The sequence below is a fragment of the Carcharhinus amblyrhynchos genome, chromosome 5 (assembly GCF_965287045.1).
Source record: "Carcharhinus amblyrhynchos chromosome 5, sCarAmb.v2.hapA, whole genome shotgun sequence".
In the NCBI taxonomy this organism is placed as follows: Eukaryota; Metazoa; Chordata; class Chondrichthyes; order Carcharhiniformes; family Carcharhinidae; genus Carcharhinus; species Carcharhinus amblyrhynchos.
The window spans coordinates 119905690-119922599 of record NC_137328.1 but is presented as its reverse complement, the minus strand read 5'-3'; the positions used below and the strand labels follow the sequence as shown (position 1 = coordinate 119922599).

The window sequence follows — 16910 nt, the reverse complement described above, 5'->3', positions numbered from 1 at the left end:
AAGGCCAGTCCATCACGCAAACCAGCCTCCATACATTGACTCTGTCTACACTTCCTGCTGCCTCAGAAAATCAGCCAGCATAATCAAGGACCCCACACATCCCAGACATAGTCTCATCCACCTTCTTCCGTTGGGAAAAATATACAAAAGGCTGAAGTCACGACTCAAGAACAGCTTTTTCCTTGCTGTCATCAGACTTTTGAATGGACCTACCTTATATTAAGGTGATCTTTCTCTCCACCCTAGCTATAACTGTTACACTACATTCTGCATCCTCTCCTTTCCTTCTCTATGAACAGTATGCTGGGGGAGGCAATGACCTGGTGGTATTATCGCTAGACTATTAATCCAGAAACTCAGCTAATGTTTTGGGTACCTGGGTTCGAATCCTACTGTGGTAGATGGCAGAATTTGAATTCAATAAAACATATCTGGAATTAAGAATCTATGATGACTATGAAAACATTGTTGATGGTTGCCACTGGGTGGCACAGTGGTTAGCACTGCTGCCTCACAGTGCCAGGGACCTGCATTCAATTACAGCCTCGGGTTACTGTGTGGTGATTGCACGTTGTCCCCTGTCTGCGTGTGTTTCCTCCGGGTACTCTGGTTTCCTCTCACAGTCCAATGACGTATAGGTTCAGTTGATTGGCCACGCTAAATTGCCCCTTAGTGTCGGGGGACTTGGAGGGTAAATACGTGGGGTTATGGGGATAGGGCCTGGGTGGGGTTGTGGTCGGTGCAGACTCGATGGGCCAAATGGCCTCCTTCTGCACTGAAGGGATTCCATGAATGTCGGAAAAACGCATCCGGGTTCACTAAGGTCCTTTAGGAAGGGACATCTGCCATGCTTACCTGATCTGGCCTACATGTAACTCCAGAGCCACAGCAGTGCGGTTTCCTCCCACAGTCCGAAAGATGCGTTAGGTGCATTGACCCGAACTGGTGCTGGAGTGTGGCGACTAGGAGAAATTTCACAGCGTTCATGAAAGCCTTACTTTTGACTAATAAATATATATTTTTTAACTGCCCTCCCAGGGCAACTAGGGGGTGAGCAATAAATGCTGGCCAGTGACGCCCATGTCCCACGAATGAATAAATAAGGAAAACTTTGTACAGTGCGCAAGAAACAATACTTTTCACTGTATCCCAATTTATGTGACAATAATAAATCAAATCAAATCATGTGACAATAATAAATCAAATCAAATCATGTGACAATAATAAATCAAATCAAAAGTACTTCCCAAGTTGGCTGTAAAGTGCTTTGGGAGGCACCATGTAAATACATATTCTTTATTCTGAATCATGAATTGAGGGAGTCCCGGGGGGAGGGGGGGAAGAAGTTGCCAACTTTCACAAGCCAAGTCCACCTTGGATGGCTCTTCTCCGTTACACAGCTTCCCGGGCGAGGAGGAGGAGGCGGAGAGCAGGGAGAAAGTGGGTGGGGCGCGGAGTTGATCATTCAGATTGCGGGGCGGGCGTTTGTTGCGTGCGGCGGGCGGGTATGGACCATTCAGGTTGCGGGGCGGGCCCCTGCCGCTGCGGCCGGTGATGCGGTTATGCAGCGTCCCGGGCGGCCGGGCTGAGTTGTGCCGTCAGTGTTAGCGGAGGCAGCCGGCAGCCAGCTCGGATCTGTGTCCTGTCCAGCACTTTAAACCCCCTGAGCCCTAGTGTCAGCTCCACTGCTAACACCACACACACACACACACACACTCAGAGACCGCTCAATGCAAAACACAAAGCAACATTTGCAACAAGTTTCAGCACAGCCAGACCAGAGCAGGAGGCAGGAAAGCAGAGATATAATCTCAAAAGAATGTTTTATTGCATGGGGAGGATTGCAGGCTGGAAAGGGGAGGCTGCTGCCGTTCCGAAGCCCGGTGTGTGAGGAGAAGGAGGACAAAGTACTGCCTGCCTGCATGCTGCTGCTGCTGCTGCTGCAAAAGGACAGGAGATCAGCTGGTGAGTACAGCACTACCTGCATCCCATCATACACACACGCAGGGGAGCTGAACACCTCTACCGTACCCCTGCAGTGTTACCTTATTCTTCATGCTGCATACCTGAGTGGTCTACACGGATGTCACAATTTATATCCACCTCCCCCCCCCCCCCCACCCCCACCCACCACCATGGATGTTTCGCTTTGACCTGCTAACACATTCCATCACCCCTAATCACATCGTCCACGTTCCTGTGCGTGCGTTAATCTGCTTGTCGTTATGTGCCTGGTGAAACTTGGGGATGCCGGACGCAGCCTGCCAGCCCAGTGCGGGATGGGGGCATGAGTGGACACTCTCTTTCTTGTCGGCTGCCGCAGGCTGTCTGACCTCCTTTTTGAAGGCTGTAGATTTCAGTGGTGAGTGAGCGCGGCACCAGGGACCCAGGTGTAATTCCAGCCCGGGGTCACTGTCTGTATTGAGTTTGCATGTTCTCTTCCCCTCCACCCCCGGGGTGTGGATTTTGCACGTTCTTGCCGTGTCTGTGTGGGTTTTCTCCCACGGTCCGAAATGTGTGCTGGTTGGGTGCATTGGCTGTGCTAAATTCTCCCTCTGAGTACCTGAACAGACGCTGGACTGTGTCAACTAAGGGGATTTTCACAGTAACTTCACTGCAGTGTTAATGTAAGTCTTGCTTGTGACACTAATGCATAAAGTTAATTTCCAATGTTTTTATAGACGCCTCTCTGATGTAACCAACATCCAGCACATATTATTGATATATATTATTTATCAGTTTATTATGTAGCACTGACACATCCAATATTTTTGATTTCTGGAGAGCTGCGTAGCATCAGTTTTCTGTCTTTTATATTTATCTTGGTGTGTTGTTTATGAGGGGGGAGTTTCATGAAATCAAAGTGGCCTTTTTTGTACTAAGTCTGAAGACCTTCCACTCGCTGCCTTTGGAGGAAAGCCTACACGTTCTTGTGGAAGACAATCGGATTTGGTTTGAATGTGCCCCAGTTCCAAAACTAAATAGGAACTTTATGTATTGTTGGAATTATATAGTACAGAAGGAGACCACTGAGCCCATTGAATCTGTACCAGCTCCTTTGAAGAGCAGTTGAGTTAATCTCGCTCTCCTGTTCTTTCCCCACATCCCTGCAATTTTTTTTCTCCGGAGTGTTTACCCAATTCCCTTTTTAAAAGCTGCTATGAGGTGGGTGGCGTTATTATGGGTGGCCCGGTGGCACAGTGGTTAGCACTGCTGCCTCACAGCGCCAGGGATCCGGGTTCGACTCCCGGCTTGGGTTCACTGTCTGCGTGGAGTTTGCACATTCTCCCCGTGTCTGCGTGGGTTTGCTCTAGTTTCCTCCCACAGTCCAAGGACGCGTGAGTTAGGTTGATTGGCAATGCTAAATTGACCCTAGTGTCAGGGGATTAGCAGGATAAAGATGAGAGGTTATGGGAATAGGGCCTGGGTGGGATTGTGGTCAGTACAGACTCAATGGGCCGAATGGCCTCCTTCTGCACTGTAGAGATTCTATAATTCTCTGATTCTATATTGCGACATGCATTTGTATTGCAATCACTATTCTATTGTTGCGTAAAAAAGAGTTTTCCTTATGTATCCTCTGGCTGTTTCGATAATCATCTTAAAACTATGCCCACTGATTATCTCTGTACCTCACCCACAGGGAACAGTTTCTCTTTATTTATTCTAGTTGTGCCCTTCACCATTTGAAACACCTTTGCCTCATCTCTCTTTAGTTGCTTCTGCTCTGAGGAGAACAACCCCCAGTTTCTCCAGCCTGTCTTTGTACCTATTATCTCTCATCCCCAGAACGTGTCTGTAAATCCCATCTGCAAATTCTCCAAACCCTCCGTGTCCTTCCTTGGGTATGGTGCCTGGAGTTGGAGACAGTTCTCTAGCTCGGATCATGCTGCTGTATTGTATAGGCTCAGTATAACTTCCTGCCTTTTGTATTCCACGCACCTATTTATAAAGACCAAAACCTGTGCAGGCTTTATTATTGTGGGTGACAGGGTGGCACAGTGGTTAGCACTGCTGCCTCACAGCGCCAGGGACCCAGGTTCAATTCCCAGCCTCTGATCACTGTCTGCGGGGAGCCTGCACATTCTCCCCGTGTCTGCGGGGGTTTCCTCCGGGTGCTCTGGTTCCTCCCACAGGCCAAAGACATGCGGATTAAGTTGATTGATCATGCTGAATTGACCCTAGTGTCAGGGGATTAATAGAGTAAATATGTAAGGTTATGGGGAAAGGGCCTGGATGGGATTGTGCTCGGCGCAGACTCGATGGGCCGAATAGAACATAGAACATTACAGCGCAGAATAGGCCCTTCGGCCCACGATGTTGCGCCGACCAGTTAAAAAGCAATGACCCTCTAACCTAAACCAATCCCTTTCCATCCATAAACCTATCCACGGATCTCTTAAACGCCTCCAAACTAGGCGCATTTACAACTGCAGCAGGCAGGGCATTCCAATCCCTCACCACCCTCTGGGTAAAGAACCTACCCCTGACATCCGTCCTGTAACTACCTCCCCTTAATTTAAAGCCATGCCCCCTCGTGCTAGCTTTCTCCATCCGAGGAAAAAGGCTATCACTGTCCACCCTATCTAAACCTCTAATCATCTTATATGTTTCAATAAGGTCCCCTCTTAGCCGCCTTCTTTCCAACGAAAACAACCTCAAATCCCTCAGTCTCTCCTCATAGGACCTCCACTCCATACCAGGCAACATCCTCGTAAACCTCCTCTGCACCCTCTCCACAGCCTCCACATCCTTCCTGTAATGTGGGGACCAGAACTGCACGCAACACTCCAAGTGCGGCCGCACTTCTGTGCTGTAAGGATTCTATGATTTATGAACTGCTCTGTTAACCTGTTCATAGAGTCATAGAGGTTTACAGCATGGAAACAGGCCCTTCGGCCCAACTTGTCCATGCTTTTTCATTAAACCCGTAAGCTAATCCCAATTGCCCGCATTTGGCCCATATTCTTCTCTACCCATCGTACCCATGTAACTAACTAAATGCTTTTTAAAAGATAAAATTGTACCCTCCTGTACTACCACCTCTGGCAGCTTGTTCCGGACACTTGCCACACTCTGTGGGGAAAAAAATTGCCCCTCTGTTCTGCCACTTTTACAGATTAGCACACAGCACATCTCTCTGTTCCTGTCCCCCACTTTAAAATATGTTTGTTTTAATTTCTAGGTTGCTTCAACTTGAATGTGGTTCATTTTACAACTTGCAAGCTGCAGCCAATTACCAGACTCTTAATATGGGGAGGAGAAATGGCCAGCGCACGTGTGTTTTAATGACAGGGAGGTCAAAGTGAACAGTTGTTGCAGGAAGATGTTTGCGTCGAAGAGCTTGCGCTGCAGCTTTCTCCTGCTGGCTGCCAGTGGTTTAATGCGTGCCCTTGCCCAGGATATAAATAGCAGCACTGTAAATGCCACGGAGCAGATGCCTGGATGGGTGCCTTTCGTCACATCCCGGCTGGATCACATCATCGTGAAGGAGGGGGTCAGCGTGACGATGAACTGCAACGTGAGCGGCAGCCCCGTGCCGCGGATCCAGTGGTACAACTCCAATGGCCGCCTGCTACACCAGGAAAGTGGTGAGTTAGAACCCAACCGTCCGCCGCTCTCGCAACTCTCTTAGCCCCCATCCCTCCTTGCTGGGTGGCACGGTGGCACACTGGTTAGCATTGCTGCCTCACAGCACCAGGGACCCCGGGTTCGATTCCAGCCTTGGGTCACTGTCTGCACGTTCTCCCACGTATCTGCTTGGGTTTTCTCCGTGTGCTCTGTTTTCCTTCCTCAGTCCGAAAGACGTGCTGGTTAGGGTGCATTGGCCATACTAAATTCTCCTTCAGTGCACCCGAACAGGCGCCGGAGTGTGGCAACTAGGGGGCTTTCATAGTAACTTCATTGCAGTGTTAATCTAAGCGTACTTGTGACACGAATTTAAAAAAAACTTAATAACTGTAGGTGAAGTAAAAGTCAAAAAAGTCGGGGGGGGGGTGTTGCTGGGGGCTGAGGGTGGGGGTTGGTGGTCTGGGAGCAGGGGGTGGGGGGCAGTGGAGGTGGTCAGAAGACACTTCAGTCCTTATAGAATAAGTACATCTACAGTGCTGTCAGAGCACTCAATGGCAGTAAAGGATATATTTCCAAGTCAGGATGATGTTAGACTTGGAGGGTGACAATGATAATCACTAGAAGTAAAGCTCAGGTATTCAGAGAGGGCTAAAAGTGTGTTTGCAAGGTAACCTGAGCTAATTTATCATTGAATGGCACACCAGATAAACTGTAGAACAATTGAAATATTACAGTATAGAGAGAGGCCATTCAGCCCATCGTACCTCTGCCAGGTATCTAGCCATGATGTGGGTATGCCGGCGTTGGACTGGTGTAAACACAGTAAAAAGTCTGACAACACCAGGTTTTAGTCCAACCTATTTATTTGATAATATACTCGCGAGTATATTATCAAATAAATAGGTTGGACTAAAACCTGGTGTTGTCAGACTTTTTAAGGTATCTAGCCCGCAGTGCCTATATTGTCCCTTTTATAACCAATTCATCCCACTGTCCCTGGCCTTTCCCATGGCCCTGTAATTAGTTCCTTTTCAACTACCTTGAAAGCACCTAAATTTTAAGTTTATTTATTAGTGTCACAAGTAGGCTTGCATTAACATTGCAATGAAGTTACAATGAAAATCCCCTAGTCGCTATACTCCGACGCCTGTTTGGATACATTGAGGTAAATTGAGCATGCCTGTTATACCCTATCCAGCATATTTTTCGGACTGTGGAAGGAAACTGGAGCACTGGAGGAAACCTATACAGATATGGGGAGAATGTGCAAACTCCACACAGACAATGACCCAACCAGGAATCGAACACGGGTCCTTGGCGCTGTGAGGCAGCAGTGCTAACCACCATGTCACCATGTTGTCCTTGCTTGCAATCTGTTTAAGTTAAGACAGTGAGTTCCACCAGATAACTATTCAGTGCATTTTAAAAAATACATTTTCTCCCTTGTTCTTTTGTCAATTACTTTAAATCTAGTTACTGACCCTCCTGTCATTGTTTCTTACTGGCTCTAAACTTCCAACCTAATTGCCTTGTCATGCTGGACGCCTGTATTAAATCTTTTCTGAACCTTTTTTGCTCTATAGTTCTCTATAGTGCTCTATATGGAAGCATTAATATCAATAGCTTTTGTCAGTAATTAATCTCTGGTTGAGCTCTGTGCCTTTTCCTAGATCCACCTGAGCAGCTATGAAGCTGCTTGTAAGTGTAGCTCTATGGCTCAGGTGTTTTAATGGGCTAATGGATTTCTGGACCAACAATACATAATGAGGCAAGGTTGAGTTATCCATTAGATTACTGAAACACCTGAACCCCAGGGAAAACATTGTTTGATTGGCTCTCTGATCTATGTTGTCAATTTCACAATGTTTATTTACATAAGATAAGAGGTTTCAAGTGCTTACATTTTCAGCGAGTGACAATTTAAAGAATCAGGATGATTTACACTTCAGTTGTAGTAAAAATTAGCTTTTATTTTTAAAAGTGTAAAGTTATCAATAGATGGCTTTTTAAAGCTTTATTTACACACCTGTAGTCACTCTGGGGTGAATTGCTTCTGCATCATGCATTGTGGATAAATGGGCATGTAGGTGCCATTGGTTGGTATGGGACATGAGAGGGATTGTTGGGGGGGCATACCTTGGCATGGGAACAATGAGGGAGTGGCATGAGGAGAATCTTTTGAACTTGCCTTTCAGAAGGTTCCTTCATGTAGTCTGTGCTTCATGATGCCTCTGAGATGCCGTAAACAGCAATGCTTTGAAAAGTTGAAAGCAATTGAAAGCAATTGGGGACAAGGACATGAGGGTGGTTGTAGAGAGTCGTTTTTCAAACTGGAGGGTTGTGACCAGCAGTGTGCCTCAGGGATCAGTGCTGGGTCCACTGTTTTTTGTCATTTATATTAATGATTTGGGTGAGAATATAGGGGGCATGGTTAGTAAGTTTGCAGATGACACCAAGATTGGTGGCATGGTGGACAGTGAGGAAGGTTATGTCCAATTGCAGCGGGATCTTGATCAGTTGGGCCAGTGGGCTGACGAATGGCAGATGGAGTTTAATTTAGACAAATGCGAGGTGATGCATTTTGGTAGATTGAAGCAGTTGCAGGACTTACTCAGTTAATGGTAGGGCATTGGGGAGAGTTACAGAACAAAGAGATCTAGGGTACATTTTCATAGCTCCTTGAAAGTGGAGTCACAGGTGGACAGAGTAGTGAAGAAGGCATTTGGCATGCTTGGTTTCATCGGTCAGATTATTGAATACAGGAGTTGGGACATCTTGTTAAGGTTGTACAAGACATTGGTAGGGCCACACTTCGAATACTGTGTGCAATTCTAGTCACCCTATTATAGAAAGAGTACAGAAAAGATTTACTAGGATGCTACCAGAACTTGATGGATTGAGGCTGGATAGACTGGGACTTTTTTCTCTGGAGCGTATGAGGTTGAGGGGTGATCTTGTAGAGGTCTATAGATTAATGAGGGGCATAGACAAGGTAGATAGTCAATATCTTTTCCCAAAGGTAGGGGAGTCTAAAACTAGAGGGCATAGGTTTAAGGTGAGAGGGGAGAGATGTAAAAGTGTGCAGAGGGGCAGTTTTTTCACACAGAGGGTGGTGAGTGTCTGGAACAAGCTGCCAGAGGTAGTAGTGGAGGCGGGTACAATTTTATCTTTTAAAAAGCATTTAGACAGTTACATGGGTACGATATGCAGGCAATTGGGATTAGGTTAGGGGTTTAAAAAAAGGGCAGCATGGACAAGTTGGGCCGAAGGGCCTGTTTCCATGCTGTAAACCTCTATGACTCTATGCCAATCTATGCTGGAGTTGGCATGGTTGTGTTTGTAAGGGTTGGGGCTTAGTCCCCAAACTATCCCATGCCCTTAAAAGCACTCCTAAAAAATTATAAACCCCAGGAATGGGATCCAGACTTCTGGAATTTGTTCCTGTTTGCCATTCTTAAAGGGCCCTTGAGTCATTTTGAATCGGCGAAAAGCCAGCACAAAATGCAAGTGACTAATAACTTGTAAATTAACAGGACTGCCTGAATTGTTGAGGGATCTGCAATATGTTGCTGAGTCCTTGTAATTGCGTGTGCACATGTTTAATGTATGACTGCTTTGCAGAAGGCCAGTTTGCCCCAACTGCCTCTTTGGGCTTCTTGAAAGGGCTACTCCCCTTCTCTGTCCCATCATCTTGGCTCATGTTTTTCCTGGCAAATATCTACCTAGTTCCTTTTTGAAAATCGTTATTGAAGCAGTTTTTAACCAGCCTTTCAGGCTGTGCAATCCAGAGCTCACTGCTTTTGAAAGATTCCCCTCATCTCCCTCGGGTCCTTTTGCTAATTGTCTGAGACAGGTGTCCGATGGGTGACCGACCAAAGATTTCGTGTCTGCACTTCAAGTCCATGACTGTCCCTTATCATCCTTGTCTCTCTAAATGCCTGTAGATTTTGTCTGAGAGACAGGACCTGCAGACACTTAAAGAGGTAAGGACTGATTAGGAACAATAAGTGGAAAAATCACATCTCACAAATTTGATTGAGTTTTTTTTGAAGGGGTAACCAAGACGGTAGGTGAGGACATGCAGTTGGCATTGTCTACATGGACTTTAGGAAGACCTTTGACAGGGTGCCGCATGGTAAGTTGTTGCATAAGATTAAATCTCATGGGATTCAGGGTGAGGAAGCCAATTGGATACAAAATTGGCTTGACAACGGAAGACAGAGGGTTGTTTTCCAAACTGGAGGCCTGTGACCAGTGGCGTGTCTCAGGGGTCGGTGCCTGGGTCCGTTGTTATTTGTCATTTATATTAAAGATTCGGATGAGAATTTAGGAGGCATGATTAGTAAGTTTGCAGATGACACCAAGATTGGTGGCATAGTGGACAGTGAAGAAGGCTATCTAGGATTACAGCGGGATCTTGATCAATTGGGCCAGTGGGCTGATGAGTGGCAGATGGAGTTTAATTTAGATAAATGTGAGGTGATGCATTTAGGTAGATCAAACTAGGACAGGATTTACTTAGGTAATGGTAGGGCGTTGGGGAGAGTTACAGAACAAAGAGATCGAGGCATACAGGTTCATAGCACCTTGAAAGTGGAGTCAGAGATGGACACGGTGGTGAAGAAGGCATTTGGCATGCTTGGTTTCATTGGTCAGAATATCGAATACAGGAGTTGGGACATCTTGTTAAAGTTGTACAAGACATTGGTAAGGCCACACTTGGAATACTGTGTGCAGTTCTGGTCACCCTGTCATAGAAGGGATATTATTAAACTAGAAAGAGTGCAGAAAAGATTTACTAGGATCCTACTGAGACTTGATGGATTGAGATATAAAGAGAGGCTGGATAGACTGGGACGTTTTGCTCTGGAGCGTAGGAGGTTGAGAGGTTGTTCTTATAGAGGTCTATAAAATAATGTGGGGCATAGATCAGGTAGATAGTCAACATCTCCCAAAGGTAGGGGAGTCTAAAATTAGAGGGCATTGGTTTAAGGTGAGAAGGGAGAGATGCAAGAGTGTCCAGAGGGGCAATTTTTTTTCACACAGAGGGTGGTGAATGTCTGGAACAAGCTGCCAGAGGTAGTAATCAAGGTGGGTACAATTCTGACTTTTTAAAAAGCATTTGGACAGTTACATAGTAAGATTGGTATAGAGGGATATGGACCAAACACGGGCAATATGGACAAGTTGGGTCAACGGGCCTGTTTCCATGTTTCCTCTATGACTCTCTGACCACCAAGATCAAACTGAATAGCAGTAATGGGCAGATTAGAATATAAGGATTTGAGGCTGAAAGCAGAAGAGGGTGTGTTAGATAGGAACAGAAGCAGGAGTAGGCCCTTCGAGCCTTCTCTGCCATTGATTTTGATCATGGCTGATCATTGAATTCAATATCCTGATCCTGCATTTGCCCCGTATCCCTTGTCCCATTAGCCCTAAGAGCTATATCAAATTTGTTCTTGGAATCAGACAATCTTTTGGTTGTTGGGTTCTTGAGAGCATCATCGAGGTAGGGATGGGTAGAAGGCAATGGAGAGATTTAAAATATGAGGAAGAGAATGTTAACATTGAGGGATTACAGGACTGGAAGCCAATGCAGCACAGTGGTTAACACTGCTGCCTCTCAACGTCAGGGACCTGGCTTCGATTCCCAGCTTGGGTCACTGTTTGTGCAGACTCTGCACATTCTCCCCGTGTCTGCGTGGGCTTCCTCTGGGTGCTCCGGTTTCCTCCCACAGCCCGAGAGACGTGCTGGTTAGGTGCATTGGCCGTGCTAAATTCTCCATCAGGGTACCCGAACAGGCACTGGAGTGTGGCGACTAGGGTATTTTCACAGAAACCTCATTTGCAGTGTTAACGTAAGCCTACTTGTGACACTAATAAATAAATGCAGCTCCGACGTAATGGGAGAATGGAATTTGGTACAAGTTAGGAAACTGAATGTCAGAGCTTTAGATAAGCTGAAGTTATAATGAATTTGGAAATTCATCACAAAGGATGTAAGTTGTTAGTGCAGTTAAAGAAAATAACTTCCAAATGACAGCAAGCTGGACAAAGAAGCATTGTCAACATTGCAAATAAAATGCAGTTCCATATCTTTTGAAGGATGAAATGCTTTCATTTGTACAGTTCCCGATCATCTCGACTAAATAGAAGCATGCAGGAGAGAAGGTAAATCCTGGGGGGATTGGGAGAGTGGTGAATATGATTGTAATGGATAAAAGGAACATTTTAGATAAGTTAGTGAGTCCGAAGCAATACTAAGCACTAGGGTTCCTAACAGATACATCTTAGAGTCCTGAGTCCAAGGGCAGCATTGTGGTACGATGGTCAGCACTGCTGCCTCACAGCATCAGGGACCCGGGTTCGATTACAACCTCGAATCACTGTCTGTGTGGAGTTTGCACGTTCTCCCCGTGTCTGCATGGGTTTCCTCTTGGTGCTCCAATTTCCTCCCACAATCCAAAGATGTACAGCTTAGGTTGATTGACCATGCTAAATTGACCCTTAGTGTCAGGAGGATTAGGAGGGTAACTATTATGGGGATAGGACCTGGTGAGGACTGTTGTCGATGCAGGCTCGATGGGCCAAATGGTCTCCTTCTGCACGGTAGGATTGTATGAGTGAGGGAATACATCTCTGAGGCCCCTTTTGTGTCAAGATGTTATTGGGTGAGGTAGAGAACTAAAGAGTGTTCAGTATTATATCTTTTTTTTGCATGGAAGTCTGTGGCGATTTTGGAACTCAAAGGTCAGTTCATTTAACATCGGTGGTAGGTAAGTCTCACATTGGCTAATTAAGGCTTTAATGGTTGTGGCACAGATTGTAAAAGCAGGGAAGTCGTGTTGGAATTGTATAGAACTTTGGAGAGGCCACAAAGTACTGTGTGCAGTTCTGGTCACCACATAATAGGAAGGATGTGATTGTACTGGAGGGGGTGCAGAGGAGATTCACCAGGATGCTGCCTGGGATGGAACATTTAACATAGAACACTACAGCACAAACAGGTCCTTCGGCCCACGAGTTGCGCCGATCACATCAACACCTACCAATCAATAGACCTATCTATAACCCCCAATCCCATTAAATTCCATATACTCATCCAGAAGTCTTTTAAAAGACCCCAGCGAGTTCGCCTCCACCACCACTGACGGCAGCCGATTCCATTCACTCACCACCCTCTGAGTGAAAAACTTACCCCTAACATCACTTCTGTACTTGCCTCCCCGCACCTTCAATCTGTGTCCTCTTGTAGCGACCATTTCAACCCGGGGAAATAGCCTCTGAGAATCCACCCTATCCATTCCTCTCAACACTTTATAAACCTCTATCAGGTCGCCTCTCAACCTTCGTCTCTCCAGGGAAAAGAGTCCCAGCTCCCTCAACCTAACTTCATAAGGCATGCCTCCCAGTCCAGGCAACATCCTTGTAAATCTCCTCTGTACCCTTTCAATAGCTCCTACATCCTTCCTATAGTGAGGCGACCAGAACTGTGCGCAGTACTCCAAATGAGGCCTGACAAGGGTCTTATAAAGTTGCAAGAGAGTTTAAGTTATGAAGAGAGGTTGGGTAGGCTTGGGTTGTTTTCACTGGAGCAGAGAAGACTGAGGGGCCACCTGATCGAGGTGTTCAAGATTGAGGGACGTAGACAGAGTGGACAAAGAGCAGCTATTCCCCTTCGTTGAAGGGTCAGTCACGAGGGGGCAAAGGTTCACGATGAGAGGCAGGAGATTCAGGGAAGATAAGTGCTGAATAGAGGGATTAGGTGGAAGGTCAGGTGTTCCTCATGGTGTAGACGCTTTGATAGGGCCATCCAATTAGCTGAAGTCCCCTGCTCTTTCCCCTTTGCTCTACATACTTTTCCCCGTAAAGCATTTGTCCAATTCATTTTTGAAAGATACCATTAAACCAGTTTCTGTAGCCTTTTCAGGCAATCCATTCCAGATCACAACACCCTGCTGCATGAAGGAAAAAAAAGATTCTACTCTTTGCCTTTCTGGCTCTTTAACTAATTACCTTAAATCTATGTTCTCTTGTTATTGGCTCTCCTGCCAGTATGAACAATTTCTCCTTATTCATTCTATCAAAAGCCTTAATGGTTTTGAACGCTTTAGATGTTGGGCAATTTTGTGGCTGATATTATAAATAAAGACTTTTGAGCCTTACCGAGAGGACAAAATAGAAACAAGGTGGTGCTGCGGGTATGAGGAATTACAAATATGAAGAAAAACTTGAACATTTGCATTTTTATTGTTAGAATGCTGGAGACTGAAAGATAACAGGTAATGTTGTTTAAAATTCTGCAAGAATGGGACAAGTTGGAACAAAGCACACATGTTCCCCAAAGGTCGATGGGTCTAAAATGAAGGTACATAGTGTCATAGAGGTTTACAGCATGGAAACAGGCCCTTTGGCCCAACTTGTCCATGCTGCCCTTTTTTTAAAAAACCCCTAAGCTTATCCCAATTGCCCGCATTTGGCCCATATCCCTCTGTACCCATTGTAGCCATGTAACTGTCTAAATGCTTTTTAAAAGACAAAATTGTACCTGCCTCTACTACTACCTCTGGCAGCTTGTTCCAGACATTCACCACCCTCTATGAAAATAATGCCCCTCTGGATGCTTTTGTATCTCTCCCCGCGCACTTTAAACGTATGCCCTTTAGTTTTAAACTCCCTGACCTTTGGGAAAAGATATTGACTAGCTAGCTGATCTGTGCCCCTCATTATTTTATAGACCTCTATAAGATCACCCCTGAGCCTTCTACGCTCCAGAGAGAAAAGTCCCAGTCTATCCAACCTCTCCTTATAACTCAATCCATCAAGTCCCAGTAGTGTCCTAGTAAATCTTTTCTGCGCCCTTGCTAGTTTAATAATATCCTTTCTATAATAGGGTGACCAGAATTGCACACAGTATTCCAAGTGTGGCCTTACCAATGTCCTGTATGGCTTCAACAAGATGTCTCAACTCCTGTATTCAGACTGTGTTCTGGCCGATGAAACCAAGCACGCTGAATGCCTTCTTCACCACCCTGTCCACCTCTGACTCCACTGGGCGGCACAGTAGCACAGTGGTTAGTACTGCTGCTTCACAGCTTCAGGGACCTGGGTTCGATTCCTAGCTTGGGTCACTGTCTGTGTGGAATTTGCACATTCTCCTTGTGTCTGCGTGGGTTTCCTCCGGGTGCTCCGGTTTCCTCCCACAGTCCAAAGATGTGTGGGTTAGGTTGATTGGCCATGCTAAAAATTGCCGTTAGCATCCTGAGATGCGTAGGTTAGAGGGATTAGTGGGTAAGTAGGTAGGAATGTGGATGTAGGGCTTGGGTGGGATTGTGGTCTGTGCAGACCACATGGGCTGAATGGCCTCTTTCCGTGCTGTATGGTTTCTATGTCTGTGTCTTTCTATGTCACTTTCAAGGAGCTATGAACATGTACCCCTAGATCTCTTTGTTTTATATTCTCCCCAGTGCCCTACCGTTAACTGAGTAATTCCTGCCCTGGTTCCAAAATGCATCAGCTCGCATTTGTCTAAATTAAACTCCATCTGCCATTCGTCAGCCCGCTGGCCCAATTGATCAAGATCCCGTTGCAATTGGAGATAACTTTCTTCACTGTCCACTAAAATTTCTTCACTGTCCTATATAAATAAAAGATTAAATATAAATAACAGATTTAACACAGGAGGGCAGGGGATAAATTTCTTCAGGGGGAGAGTTGTGAGGTTATCGAATTCAATTCCAGGGTCAGTAGTTACCAACAACCAGGATTAGATTGGTTGAAAGGAAGGAGGTGGAATAGTGGGGAGGTGATGGCCCAGTGGTATTGTCGCTAGACTATTGATCAAGAAACTCAGCTAATGTTCTAGATCCCGGGTTCGAATCCCGCCACAGCAGATGGTGAAATTTGAATTCAATAAAAAATATATTAGCCTGGGTTTCTGGTTTACAAGCCCAGTGCCATTATCACTATTAAACAATAATATTCCATTTGCCATCCTAGTCACTTGCTGTGTCCTATGAACCTACCTTGCACTGAGATGATCTTTCTCCACACCCTAGCTATGACTGTAACACTACATCTGCGCTCTTGTTTTCTTCCCTATGAACAATATGCTTTGCCTGTATAGTGTGCAAGAAACAATACTTTTTACTGTATACTAATACATGTCACAATAAATCAAATCAAAGCCTTGCTAGGGTCCTGGACCAGAACCCCAAGTTACATGGGTGGCACAGTGGTTAGCACTGCTGCCTCATAGTACCAGGGACCCGGGTTCGAATCCCAGCTTGCGTCACTGTCTGTGTGGAATTTGCACATTCTCCCCATGTCTGCGTGGGTTTCCTCGGGTGCTCCAGTTTCCGTCCACAGTCCAAAGGTGTGTATGTTAGGTGGATTTGCCATGCTGAATTCTCCCTCAGTGTACCCAAGCAGGTGCTGGAGTGTGGAGACTAAGGGATTTTCACAGTAACTTCATTGTAGTGTTAATGTAAGCCTACTTGTGACACTAATAAATGAAAACTTTAAACTTTAGGTTCAGTTCTTAAATTTAGTCCCAGTTGCTTATATTCCCTTCCCAGACCATCTTTCCTAGTTCTACCTACGTTGCTGGAACCTACATCATAGAAACCCTACTGTGCAGAAACAAGCAATTTGGCCCATTGAGTCTGCACCGACTGCAACTGTTTGTTATGTCTAGTTACAATCTCTTCTGATAATACTGGATACGTCAGATCTTAGGGTCAAACCTGGCTTGATAGATCCTAATTTTGTTTTGCAGTGCTAACTTTTCTTGCTGTGCAGAATGAGGCCATTCGGCTCATCGAGTTTGCAAGGACCAGAATCCCACCCAGGCTCTATCCCCATAACCCCATGTATTTACACTGCTGGTCCTCATGACTCTAAGAGGCAAACTTACATCTTTGTTTAGATAAGGAGACCAAAATTGCATGCAGTTTTCCTGGTGTGATCTCACCAAGGTCCTGTGTAATTGCAAGCAAGACATCCCTGCTCCTGTACTTGAATCTTCTTGCTATGTTGGTCAACATACCATTTGCCTGTTTTGTTGCCTGTTGCACCTGAATGCTTACCTTCAGCGACTGGTGTACAAGGACACCCAGGTCTGGTTGCACCTTCCCCTCTGCTGATTTATGACCAGTCAGATAGTAATCTGCCTTCCCTTTTTGGCTTCCAAAGTGGATAGCCTCCCATTTAACTAAGTTATACTGCATCTGCCAATCATGTGTCCACTTGCTCAACTTATCCAAATCAAGGTACCGGGTGGCACGGTAGCACAGTGGTTAGCACTGCTGCTTCACAGCTCCAGGGTCCTGGGTTCGATT

The 16910-nt window shown here is 45.8% G+C and overlaps 1 protein-coding gene across 2 annotated transcripts in view; it reads left to right on the top strand.

The window, feature by feature from the left end:
- Nucleotides 1-1574: 1574 nt before the first annotated feature.
- The window catches only part of mfap3l (microfibril associated protein 3 like), a 35436-nt gene continuing 20100 nt past the window's right edge, over nucleotides 1575-16910 (top strand). The window contains exons 1-2 of one of the 2 annotated variants that reach the window (XM_080189756.1): nucleotides 1575-1965; nucleotides 5186-5591. In XM_080189756.1, the coding sequence (XP_080045882.1) occupies nucleotides 5327-5591 (265 nt within the window). In that variant the 5' untranslated portion in view covers nucleotides 1575-1965; nucleotides 5186-5326. Of the gene's footprint in view, nucleotides 1966-2148; nucleotides 2363-5185; nucleotides 5592-16910 lie in introns of those variants that run through there. The other variant, XM_080189757.1, reaches the window with a different exon arrangement.